This window comes from Hypanus sabinus, chromosome 10 (assembly GCF_030144855.1).
Source record: "Hypanus sabinus isolate sHypSab1 chromosome 10, sHypSab1.hap1, whole genome shotgun sequence".
In the NCBI taxonomy this organism is placed as follows: domain Eukaryota; kingdom Metazoa; phylum Chordata; class Chondrichthyes; order Myliobatiformes; family Dasyatidae; genus Hypanus; species Hypanus sabinus.
In genome coordinates, this window is record NC_082715.1 from 78,459,230 (window position 1) to 78,472,452 (window position 13,223).

Sequence of the window (13,223 nt, forward strand, 5' to 3'; positions counted from 1 at the left end):
GCTTTACAGGAAGCAAGCTGTGACCCACATTCCAGTTTGATTTGGTATATGAAATATTTCCAGCTATAGTTCTTCAAAATTCGACCTAGTTCCCTGACTTGCCTGTCAGATACAGAGTCAGCACATTTCTGGCACTAGTGTTGTTTCCCTTTCTTCAGTATAATGATTAAAATATTCTGCATGAGTTTTAATCAATATCCTCTTTAAATGGAGCTGAGTGGGATAGTGAAGGTGGACTTCTGCACTCAGAGGCTACTTTATTCTTTACACCTATACATCTGCATGTTCAAGTTGGTGCTGCAGATATATGGTGTTGTTTTGTGGCAGCTAACAAAACTACTAACTGTTCATTGGATAGATTTATTCTGGACTTCGATTACTGCAATCTGCAGCCAGTAATTTCCCTTTGGGAGATATGCCTTTGAACCGGTTGAGCAATTTGGTGTTTTTTGTGCTATCATGAAGTCATAGGACACTACAGCACAGAAACAGGGTCTTTGGCCCATCTATTCTGTGCCAAACCATTAGTCTCCTTCGTCCCATTGACCTGCACCTGGGCCAATTCCCTCCATACCCATCCCATCCTTGTACCTATTAGAATACTTGTATTGATGAGTGTCCAGTTCGGCTTATTCTGAAGGATTTGGCGAACTGGACTCTCAAGAACGCGGGTATGATCAAAGCCGCGGCAGCCACTGCTGTCCTGGTTTGAGAGTTTCATTTTGTTTTGCTATGTTTAGTCAATTGAAGCGCTGAGCCAGATTAGAGGTTAAGCTATAGAGCCTGAGGGTAGAAGACGAACCGGTGTTCAGCTCACTTCTCCGTGTCAACCATGATCCCCACCTGAGCCTGTCCTATCTGCCGGGGTTCGGCCCATTGCACTCTTTTCTGGCTGCCTACCATAAGGTGGGTGGCGCAGGTGTGTTGGGTCCATTACCACCAGGTACAAGAGTAAAAGCCTCAGCACTGGGCTGGCTCTGGCCATCAGCCTGCTTCAAGCTGATCAAATAACTACATGTAACAGCAGTGGTGTGCAGAAGAGCATCTACCAAATAAAGGGCCACTGAATGCATTTTAAAGTTCTGTGACAATATTTTCCACCCTGAAGTAGTGAATTCAGCTTGGGATGCTGGCTAACATATCTACTAAAGTATTCATCTCAAAGGCAAGTGGCTTCTTCACTATGTATACTTAAATCGGGCACTCCATTTCCCATTCTGTAACAATGCCCACATTCCAAAGGGCTCTTCATGGGCAGGGCAGAGCCAAATGCAACAAGCACATGTAATGCAGTGCACTATATTGCCATTTTATTATTCCAATTGTTCAGTATATTAATTGGATAATTGTCTACTTTTGTTCAAGTTTATATTTCATATAATTTAAAATGCAGCTCGGTAAACAATAGCTCGCTGTATGAAAATACAGTAACCCAGTACTTGCAAGCATTGAATGTTTAAGGTGACTTTAAAAACTGAATTTCCAATGGCAATGATTTACAGATTAACAATACACAAGTTTTTCCTCAGATGTATTTTTAGGGGCATTTAAAATTCATTTAAAAGTTGAGTTTTCTGGATGGATCTTATTAAGATTTGGTGTTAAAACTATGCATAGTGTGACTAGGAGTTGTTATAATTGTGAATCTGGTGAAATTGCTATATTCCTATGTTACAGAAGTAAACTGTACAGATGAAGTTGTTTCCACAGAAAAGCAAATAGGATCATTCAATGGCATCATTATCTTTCTGAAATTCAAACAATTAAATGACGTTAGGTTGTTTATGACAGCCCGTGATTGTTTAAACTACATCCAAACAGGAGAGATGCATTCCTCAGACAAAGCGACGATCTTGTATTTCAGTGGCTTCACTTACAGTCTCGGGAAGTCTTAAATTACTTTTCTGTCACCAAATACTTTTTTATAACTGCAGCCACCAATGAGATAAATAACTAGAAGGTCAATCTTGGCACTTCTGATTTCAGCCTGAGAATTGCCTTGGACACCAGGACAATTTGTCCTATTCTTCAAATGAGTACCATGGGATCACTCACATTTTAGGGGTTAGCTGTTTAACTAGATTAAGTTGAGGGGTTCTAATATATTGACATTCATAATTTCCAAAGAATATCCTTGTGCCTCTTTTATAAAGAAATAGAAATGTGCTGTAGTTTTGCATTGTCAGGAGCTGTCTCCTGAACTAAACTGGCGTGCTTGACTGAAAATTTTTGTGTGTGAATTTAAATGTTTCAAATCAGTTGGGTAGAAAAGCAGGACAAAATGTGATACTTGATCATTAATTTTATTGTTATATTACTGCCCTTGCAAGAATCCAGAGTGTGTTTGGAGTTGCAGGTATAGAAAAGCTTGAAGACTGGCTGCTGAATTTGGAAGCACCTTTGAAAGTCAAGAGATCTGGGACTTAGCAGTGGGTGGTACAAAACGTTGTTGCTGCATAGCCAGTTACTTTGCCTGGGTTTGCCTGCCCCAGATTGCCCAATTCAAGACTAAAACTAGAAGTAGAAATGGTGGGGTGGGGGGGGAATAAAGCAGTGATTAAAACAGCCAACCTGAAATTTTCAGAAAGTCGTCTAGATGTTTACCTTGCCCACGTCCCATTCTTTGAATCTGAATGACTTGCGGCATCAGCAAAACCTGTACTGAATACTTACATCAACACAAGAACTGAACCAAAAGTGAAACAGATGTATACATTGTGAAAAATGCTGTTATATTTAGAAGATTGAAAATGTACCCATCTGGAAAAGTTCAGATGGCATCAATCTACAATATCTGGAGTTCCTGCAGTTCATGACAAAAGTGTAGTATCTTCAATGGATTACCTCTTCGTGAATACTATCTAACTGGCAAATCACAGGTAGAAGAACTTGGGAGCAAAAATTTTCACTGAAGACCAGCAGGAAAGCTGAGACAGTGCCATCTTTTCAAACAAGCTTATTGCTAAGAATTATTGAAAAGTAAAAATAAAGTAGATTTATTATCAACATAATAAAATAGCTCAGTGGCCACTTTATTAGGTTCATCTGTAAACCTTGCTTGTTAATGTAAAAATCTAATCAGCCACCCACGTGGCAGCAACTCACTGCATAAAAGCATGCAGACATGGTCAAGAGGGTCAGTTGTCATTCAGACCAAACATCAGAATAGGAATGAAATGTGATCTAAGTGACTTTGACTGAGGAATGATTGCTGGTGCCAGATGCAGTAGTTTGAGTGCGTATCTCAGAAACTGCTGATCTCCTGGGATTTTCATACATGAGTTTACAGAGAATGGTGTAAAAAGCAAAACAAAATCCAGCTTGTGGCAGCTCTTTTGTCAAAAATGGCTTGTCAATGAGAGAGGTCAGAGGAGAATGGCCAAACTGCTTCAAGAAAGGAAGGCTACTGTAACTCAGATAACCATGCCTTACAATAGTGGTGTGCAGAAGAGCATCTCTGAACACACATGTTGAACCTTGAAATGGATGGGCTATGGCGACAGAAGAATTAACAAAGTTCTACCCCTATACCTAATAAAGTGGCCACTAAGTGTATGTCACCATTACTACCTTGAGATTCATTTTCTAGTAGGCATTTACAGAAAGAAAAGAAATGCAATAGAATGGATGAATAAGTATACATAAATAAAGACTAACAGTCAATGTGCAAAGCCTGATTTGAAAGCTGACTGCAACAGCTGTGCAAGGTAATGAGTTGTTTTGATTGTTACTCCTACGACTTCTGCTGCTGAAGTTTTTACTTGTTTTGTGTTCCAATGTGTAATCGCGTTGCAGTGTAGAGTGTTTTCCACTTTCACCTACAGGAACTAGAACTTGAATACTTTCAGTTGTTTCAATGCTCTGTCAAGATGAATGGGAAGCAGGCACTCCCAAGTTACAGTGGAACTGCTGGCAGTCTGCCATCCCTAGCAGGCTCAGATTATGTTCTCAACACATTGCAAGCAGGAAGTACTCTTGTGCAGTATGTGGATGTAATAGTTCTGTTTACTGAAAGCTAACCAGACCAAAGGTAGTGAAAATATGCTTTTGTTTACTTTTACAGGCAATCGATGAACCTCCCTATCTAACAGTTGGTACTGATGTGAGTGCTAAATACAGAGGGGCATTCTGTGAAGCCAAGATCAAGACAGCAAAAAGGCTTGTCAAAGTAAAGGTATGTAACTCATTGGTAACAATGAAAATTGTCATTCCAACTTTTGTTTCCTGACTTAAAATTCTCTTCTTCACTTGGTGATCCATGTCATTGGTGTCCATTTAGTAGCCACTAACGCAATATTGGTGTCCAGTTAAAATAACCATATAACAATCACAGCACGGAAACAGGCCATCTTGGCCCTTCTAGTCCGTGCCGAACCCTTAATCTCACCTAGTCCCACCTACCCGCACTCAGCCCATAACCCTCCACTCCTTTCCTGTCCATATACCTATCCAATTTTACCTTAAATGACACAACTGAACTGGCCTCTACTACTTCTACAGGAAGCTCATTCCACACAGCTATCACTCTTTGAGTAAAGAAATACCCCCTCGTGTTTCCCTTAAACTTCTGCCCCCTAACTCTCAAATCATGTCCTCTAGTTTGAATCTCCCCTACTCTCAATGGAAACAGCCTGTTCATGTCAACTCTATCTATCCCTCTCAAAATTTTAAATACCTCGATCAAATCCCCCCTCAACCTTCTACGCTCCAATGAATAGAGACCTAACTTGTTCAACCTTTCTCTGTAACTTAATTGCTGAAACCCAGGTAACATCCTAGTAAATCGTCTCTGCACTCTCTCTAATTTATTGATATCTTTCCTATAATTCGGTGACCAGAACTGCACACAATATTCCAAATTTGGCCTTACCAAAGCCTTGTACAACTTTAGCATTACATCCCAACTTCTGTACTCAATGCTTTGATTTATAAAGGCCAGCATTCCAAAAGCCCTCTTCACCACCCTATCTACATGAGACTCCACTTTCAGGGAACTATGCACAGTTATTCCTAGATCTCTCTGTTCCTCTGCATTCCTCAATGCCCTACCATTTACTCTGTATGTTCTATTTGGATTATTCCTGCCAAAATGTAGAACCTCACACTTCTCAGCATTAAACTCCATCTGCCAACGTTCAGCCCATTCTTCTAACCGGCATAAATCTCCCTGCAAGCTTTGAAAATCCACCTCATTGTTCACAACACCTCCTACCTTAGTATCATCGGCATACTTACTAATCCAATTTACCACCCCATCATCCAGATCATTTATGTATATTACAAACAACATTGGGCCCAAAGCAGATCCCTGAGGCACCCCGCTAGTCACCGGCCTCCATCCCGATAAACAATTATCTACCACTACTCTCTGGCATCTCCCATCTAGCCACTGTTGAATCCATTTTATTACTCCAGCATTAATACCTAACGACTGAACCTTCTTAACTAACCTTCCATGTGGAACTTTGTCAAAGGCTTTGCTGAAGTCCATATAGACTACATCCACCGCCTTACCCTCGTCAACATTCCTCGTAACTTCTTCAAAAAATTCAATAAGGTTTGTCAAACATGACCTTCCATGCACAAATCCATGCTGGCTACTTCTAATCAGATCCCGTCTATCCAGATAATTATAAATACTATCTCTAAGAATACTTTCCATTAATTTACCCACCACTGATGTCAAACTGATAGATCTATAATTGCTAGGCTTCCTTCTAGAACCCTTTTTAAACAATGGAACCACATGAGCAATACGCCAATCCTCCGGCACAATCCCCGTTTCTAATGACATATTAAAGATCTCCGTCAGAGCTCCTGCTATTTCTACACAAACTTCCCTCAAGGTCCTGGGGAATATCCTGTCAGGATCCGGAGATTTATCCACTTTTAAATTTCTTAAAAGCGCCAGTACCTCCACCTCTTTAATTGTCATAGGTTCCATAACTTCCTTACTTGTTTCCCACACCTTAGACAATTCAATATCCTTCTCCTTAGTGAATACTGAAGAGAAGAAATCATTCAAAATCTCTCCCATCTCCTTCGGTTCCACACATAGCTGACCACTCTGATTCTCTAAGGGGCCAATTTTATCCCTCACTATCCTCTTGCTTTTAATATAACTGTAGAAACCTTTCGGATTTACTTTCACCTTATTTGCCAAACCAACCTCGTATCTTCTTTTAGCTTTTCTAATCTCTTTCTTAAGATTCCTTTTACATTCTTTATATTCCTCAAGCAATTCCTTTACTCCATGCTGCCTATATCTATTGTAGACATCCCTCTTTTTCTGAACCAAATTTCTAATATCCCTTGAAAACCATGGTGCTGTCAAAGCTTTAACCTTTCCTTTCACCCTAACAGGAACATCAAGATTCTGTACCCTCATAATTTCACCCTTAAATGACCTCCATTTCTCTATTACATCCTTCCCATAAAACAACTTGACCCAATCCACTCTCTCTAAATCCCTTCGCATCCCCTCAAAGTTAGCCTTTTTCCAATCAAAAATCTCAACTCTAGGTCCAGTCCTGTCCTTCTCCATAATTATATTGAAGCTAATGCTATTGTGATCACTGGACCCGAAGTGCTCCCCAACACATACATCTGTCAGCTGACCTATCGCATTCCCTAACAGGAGATCCAACACTGCCCCATCTCTAGTCGGTACTTCTATGTATTGTTGCAAAAAACTATCCTGCACACATTTCACAAACTCTAAACCATCCAGCCCTTTTACAGAATGAGCTTCCCAGTCTACGTGTGGAAAATTAAAATCTCCCACAATCACCATGTTGTGTTTACTACAAATATCTGCTATCTCCTTACACATTTGCTCTTCCAACTCACGCGCCCCATTAGGTGGCCTATAATACACTCCTATCAGTGTTACTGCACCTTTCCCATTCTTCAATTCCACCCAAATGGCCTCCCTAGAGGAGCTCTCTAATCTATCCTTCCAAAGCACCGCCATAAGATTTTCTCGGACAAGCAATGCAACACCTCCTCCTCTGGCCCCACCTACTCTATCACACCTGAAGCAACTAAATCCAGGAATATTTAGTTGCCAATCACACCCTTCCTGCAACCATGTTTCACTGATAGCTACAACATCATAATTCCAGGTATCAATCCACGCTTTAAGCTCATCCACCTTTCTTACAATGCTCCTAGCATTAAAATAGATACATTTAAGATTCTCTCCATCTCCTCCTCTCTTTCCATCCCTAACAATGCATTCAAATTTATTATCCTTTTCTTTCTTCTCCCCTACATCTTCGGGCTGAGCGCATCCCTTCTCCATCACCTGCCTTTCCTCCCTCACACACTGTCTATTTACTTGCTCCACTGGTGAACTAACCTCCTCTCCCATAGTCTCCTCAAATAGTCTCCCGCCCCCCCATCTTACTAGTTTAAAGTCCGCCCTGTAGCCCTAGCAAACCTCCCTGCTAGGATATTGGTCCCCCCACGATTCAAGTGTAACCCGTCCTTCTTGAACAGGTCACTCCTGCCCCAGAAGAGGTCCCAATGATCCAGAAACTTGAATCCCTGCCCCCTGCTCCAATCCCACAGCCACGCATTCATCCTCCACCTAATTCTATTCCTACTCTCACTGTCGCGTGGCACAGGCAGTAATCCCGAGATTACTACCTTTGCGGTCCTTCTTCTTAACGGCCTTCCTAACTCCCTATACTCTCGTTTCAGGACCTCTTCCCCTTTTCTTCCTATGTCATTGGTACCTACGTGTACCATGACCTCTGGCTCTTCACCCTCCCACTTCAGGATATCTTGGACGCGATCAGAAACGTCCCGAACCCTGGCACCAAGAAGGCAAATTACCATCCGGGACTCCCGGTCACCTCCACAGAAACGCCTGTCTGAGCCCCTGACTATTGAGTCCCCTATTACTATGGACCTCTTTCTTCTAACCCTACCCTTCTGAGCTACTGGGCCGTCCTCTGTGCCGGAGGCTCGGCCACTGTCACTCCCACCAGGTAGGCTGTTCCCCCCCAACAGTACTCAAACATGAGTACTTATTGTCAAGAGGTACAGCCACTGGGGTACTCTTTAGTACCTGCCTCTTCCTCTTCCTGACTGTAACCCACCTATCTGCCTCCCGTGGTCCCGGAGTAACTCCTCTCTATCACCTCCTCACTCTCTCTGACCAGGCGAAGGTCATCGAGCTGCAGCTCCAGTTCCCTAACTCGGTCCCTCAGGAGCTGCAGTTCGGCGCACCTGGCGCAGATGTGGATGTCCGGGAGGCTCGGAGACTCCAGGATCTCCCACATCCGACACCGAGAACAACAAGCTGCCCTCACACTCATACCTCCCAAATAACTGAAAATACAAGAACTAAAGGATAAGCCTACTGTGCCCTCTTCTGCCTAAGCCCTCTGAGCGCAAGCCCTACACTCTGCTCCCGGCGCACTCCGCTGCCCGCTTCTTAAGGCGGAGTTCTTTATATATCTTCCCTCCTTCCCGGGCCTCCTTCATGCGCCTGCGCAGCCCCGCCTCTCAGAACTCCGATCTGAGAAGCAATTGGACAATTTGAAAATATAGCGCGAGAGATTGTAAGCATTAGTATTGGATTAAGATACTCAAGTTTTATAGAACAGCATTGAAGGTTTTACGTAGGTGAGCACTATAGGGAAAGAAGCTGCAATTCCTGAAATATTTTGGACATAATCAGTGATATCACATCCTTCTGTGATGTCAGAAGAGAATAAATTTTTAAAAATTATCTTTAACATTTTTACCCAGAGCTGTTTTTATCACAATGTGATCTCTGGTTAAAGGTTAGTTCATTTTATTTGTTGTAAGGATTCTGGTGATATATAATTCGGAACTCTGACATAAAGTTGTACCTTGCCATCAGTTTTTCAGCTGATCTGTAGATGTTCTTTGTCCTCCACTGCATCTTTAATTGTGAAATGTGGAAGTTTGCCAGGGTTCACTAAAAATGCTCCGTGTTGTCTTGCCTAACCTGCAGAAAACATATTAAAGTCCATATTGCCTCCTTTGCTTGACAAATTTAACCAATTTTATGTTAAATTTTTGATATATATAATAATCCTAGGTGGTGCAGATAATTGTTCAACTATTCAAGCTGTGGCTTCAAAACCTAGCTATATTTTTGAGGTCACTATTTTAATCACTTGTAGTTTTAAGCAATTATGATTGACCTAGTAAACTAAAATGGTATTAGGTCATGAAAGTGTTTTTGTATTGAGAGGCTGGTACAATATCAGTCTTTTACTGCTTGGGAGAATATCATCAGATGACAGTGATTTATCACTGGAAATACTTTATATGAAAATTAGTGGTTCAGTTGCATTTGTAATTTGGAAAGTCTGGTTTGTAGTCTGATCCGAGCATATTTGGTTATCTGGACCATTGATCTCAGTCACACCTGTCAGTGCTGTTACTATTCTGGCTTCTGTTGCTTTCCCGCTTGAGTTACTGAGTAAAACATGAATCTGCAAAGCAGCAGTTTCTTAGATAACAGAAAGAGTTAGAAGTTGAAATCAAGGTTTGAGAAATCAATCGAACTTGCACAATTGCTGACAAGTGGTACTTTGCAGCAACAGTAGCATAGCAGTTCATTTGACATTATTAAAGCTCGGGGCATCAGAGTTCAATTCCAGTGCCATCTGTAAAGAGCTCGTATGTTCTCACCAGGACCAAGGGGGTTTCCTCTGGGTACTCTGGTTTCATTCCACAATCCAAAGATGTATCAGGTAGATTAATTGGTCTGTAAATTGTCCCATGATTAGGTTAAAGTGAAACTGGGGTTGTTGGGAGTGGCTGAGTGGTGTGGACCAAAGTCCTGTTCCATGCTGTATCACTAAATAAATAACTAAAATTCATAATTTCATGGAACTCTGTCATGTGGCCATAGCCACCTTCACTGGCACAAAAAGTGCCAGTGTAATCTGCTGAATGTCGAACAACTGAAAATATTTTTTAAAATATATGACAGAGTAAGACAATGTTTCTTGCGTTGTTTCTCTATCTTTCTTGCTGTGCATTTCCAGCATTTTCCAGAGAAACAGATGTAATGTTTAAGATCAAAAGTTCTCTATCCAAACTGACTGGTGCATAACTTAGCACAGGAAAGGTACCACCAATTCTTATCGCTGCAAAATTCTCCCAAATCCACTGGCAGCAGAAGCAAATGAATATCTTTATCTTGACCCAGAATAGTGTTCCAACACTGAAACTCATTCTGCTGGGCAGACCATGTTGTTTGTACACCCAAAACTAGACTACCAAAGAGACATTTTATTCCTAGTTTTGTCACAAGATGAGACTGCCTGATATAGAAGGAAATCATTTGAGAATGTTTTCAACATTTCTTTGGGGGGAAAAATGGAACGTTCCAACTGACTCCAATAAATCTTTGCCTGTGACTTCTTGAAGAGAAAGCGCATTCATCTTCCGAATCACATGTACATCGCATTAAATGCACCATTTGTGTTAACAACCAATACAAACCCAAGGATGTGCTGCGGATAGTCCACAAGTGTTGTCACACATTCCAGCACCAACATAGCATGCCCACAATACTTGGCAGAACAACACAGAACATGACAAAATAGTAAATAAGCAGCAAGAACAAAACAAGTTTCTTTCTTTCCTCCCACCCACTCATATACACAGTCAAACTTCTGGGCCTCCAGTGGCTCTTGGACTCACAGGCAACAGGTTGTTAACCTAATTTGCTATTCCTAATAAGATCTGTACTCCCTGATCTGTTTTTCTTTTTTTCTTCTTATTCAACATAAATTTTTCAAGAAGAGTGTGACTGCCTTTATTCCTGATAAAATGTATTACTTTGTACTTAAAGATGTTAAAATTTAATAAGCAAATTAGACATCTATACTTCAAATTTATTGATGTCATCCTGAAGTTATTTTGTTCTGCTCCACTATCCAATTGGACTGATTTGGAAACTTTGGAATTGGACAGATTTGGAAAATTGTGCTTCCATGTAACAGATTTCATCTTTGTGGAATATCACTTTCCCGATCTGTGATTTATTCAGTTCTTTCTTCCTATTTTGTAGTCAGTATCCATTCAATAAATCCTGATAACAGCTTTTGTGATTCATTGAATGGATTAAAAAATTACTACAAAATGGAAAATAGGGAGAAGTGACTATGACGTTTCTTCTAATTTAACTGGTCTTTTTTGTAGTCAGTTTTTCAAATTCATTCAATGAATTACAGAAGTTGTATCATGACCTTGAAATACAAGTCTGAACTCTAAATAAAGATAAAGCATATGGATTTTTTTGCTGGTTTAAACTGTTATATTCCATTTTTCAATATGTGGGTTCCTATCAAAGTCAAGGTTTTGATCTTGTTTATAGAACATTGTGTTCCATCTCCCTTCCAAGCTGATTATTTTGCAAGCCAGTATTAAAATAACCAGGAGATTAAAAATCCTGTAAATGTTGCCACTTGTAGGGTTCATTGTATATGAACAATGAATTTGTTAATATGCAGTTAATGCATTATGACTGTAGTGAATTTTGATGATTGTTGTGTCAAGGATTAACCATTGATTGTCCAGGTTGAATAAAGAATTTAAAAGTAAAATGAAGTGACAGATTTTGTGTTGTAGCTGTTGAAGGTTCACTGAAGGGGGGAGGGGTGTAAAAGTTGACAATTTAATTAAATAGTTACTGGAAAGAGAAGCATTTAGACAGTCAGGGAATTTAGGGATTTATTTACTTTTTTTAATTTTGAGCTATAGCGCAGTAAGAAACCTTTCTGCCCCATTGAGTCTGCACCACACAATTATACCCCTGAGTCCAATTAACCTACTAATTTGTACAGCTTTGAAATGTGGGAGGAAACTGGAGCACCTGCAGAAAACCCATGCAGGTCACGGGGAGAATGTACGACAGTACAGACAGTGGTGGGAATTGAAGGGAGGTCACTGGCAGTGTAATAGTGTTACCTGTGGGTGGGATTATATTTGATTGGTATCATGGTTAACACAGACATTGTTCCTGTGCTGTGCTGTTCTGTGATGTCTTATTCTCATCTAATCTGCCCCGATTTCTCTGTTGCAGTTTCAGCTTGTATTATAATAGTTTTACTATATATGCTTCCTGTTAGCTCGTATTAAGGCATAAGATTGGGTTATTTTCTTTTTCAGCATTGTGAGCACATCTTGAGTGGAGAGCAGCATGTTGTATTATGGTGGTTGTGGTGTTGGGGATTCTCTCTGTTAATGACTGGATTCCAAAGCAATATGTACCCATGGAAAGTTTCATTTCTTTTATATGCTGCTTGACCTCTGTTCACTGATAAAATTTGCTCTCATTCAACTAGTATGTTACCCACTTTTTCTTTCAGTTTGTTGTCATATTCTTATTCTGATTTCAATCCTGATTGAGAAGTTGCAGAACCTGGGCCTCTGTACCTCCCTCTGCAAATAGATCCCTGACTTCCTAACTGGAAGACCACAATCTATGCGGATTGGTGATACCATATCATCCTCGCTGATGATCAACACTGGTGCATCTCAGGGGTGTGTGCTTAGCCCACTGCTCTGCTCTCTATACACATGACTGTGTGGCTAGGCATAGCCCAACACCATCCATAAATTTGCTGATGATACAACCATTGTTGGTAGAATCTCAGGAGGTGACGAGAGGGCATACAGGAATGAGACGTGCCAACTAGTGGAGTGCTGTCACAGCAACAACCCGGCACTCAACATCAGTAAGATGAAAGAGCTGATGGTGGACTTCAGGAAGGGTAAGACGAAGGAACACATACCAATCCTCATAGAGGGATCAGAAGTGGAGAGTGTGAGCAGCTTCAAGTTCCTGGGTGTAAAAATCTGAGGATCTAACCTGGTCCCAACATATTGATATAGTTATAAAGAAGGCAAGACAGCAGCTATACTTTATTAGGAGTTTGAAGAGATTTGTCATGACTATTCAATAGATGTATACTGTAATTGATTTATTTATTATTATTCTTTTTCTCTTCTATATTAATGTATTGCATTGAACTGCTGCTGCTAAGTTAACAAATTTCACGTCACACGCCAGTGTTAATAAACCTGATTCTGGTTCTTATTTTGTGTTCCTTCCTTTCACTCACTTCTTTCCTCCTTTTATGCAGGTTCCTTCTTGTTAAACTCTTGTGGTGTTTGTAAGAGTGCAGAATCTTTGAAGAGAGAGAGTGAAGTTTTCTAGGGTTCAA

The 13,223-nt window shown here is 40.6% G+C and overlaps 1 protein-coding gene across 6 annotated transcripts in view; it reads left to right on the forward strand.

Moving 5' to 3' along the window:
- arid4b (AT-rich interaction domain 4B) overlaps positions 1-13,223 on the forward strand; it is a 141,428-nt gene that overhangs the window by 16,603 nt on the left and 111,602 nt on the right. For all 6 annotated transcript variants that reach the window (XR_009514366.1, XM_059982175.1, XM_059982176.1 and 3 more), the window contains exon 3: positions 4,064-4,174. Coding sequence is in view for 5 of the 6 variants with exons in the window: in XM_059982175.1 (XP_059838158.1) it covers positions 4,064-4,174 (111 nt within the window). In the remaining variant the exon portion in view is untranslated. The remainder of the gene's footprint in view (positions 1-4,063; positions 4,175-13,223) is intronic.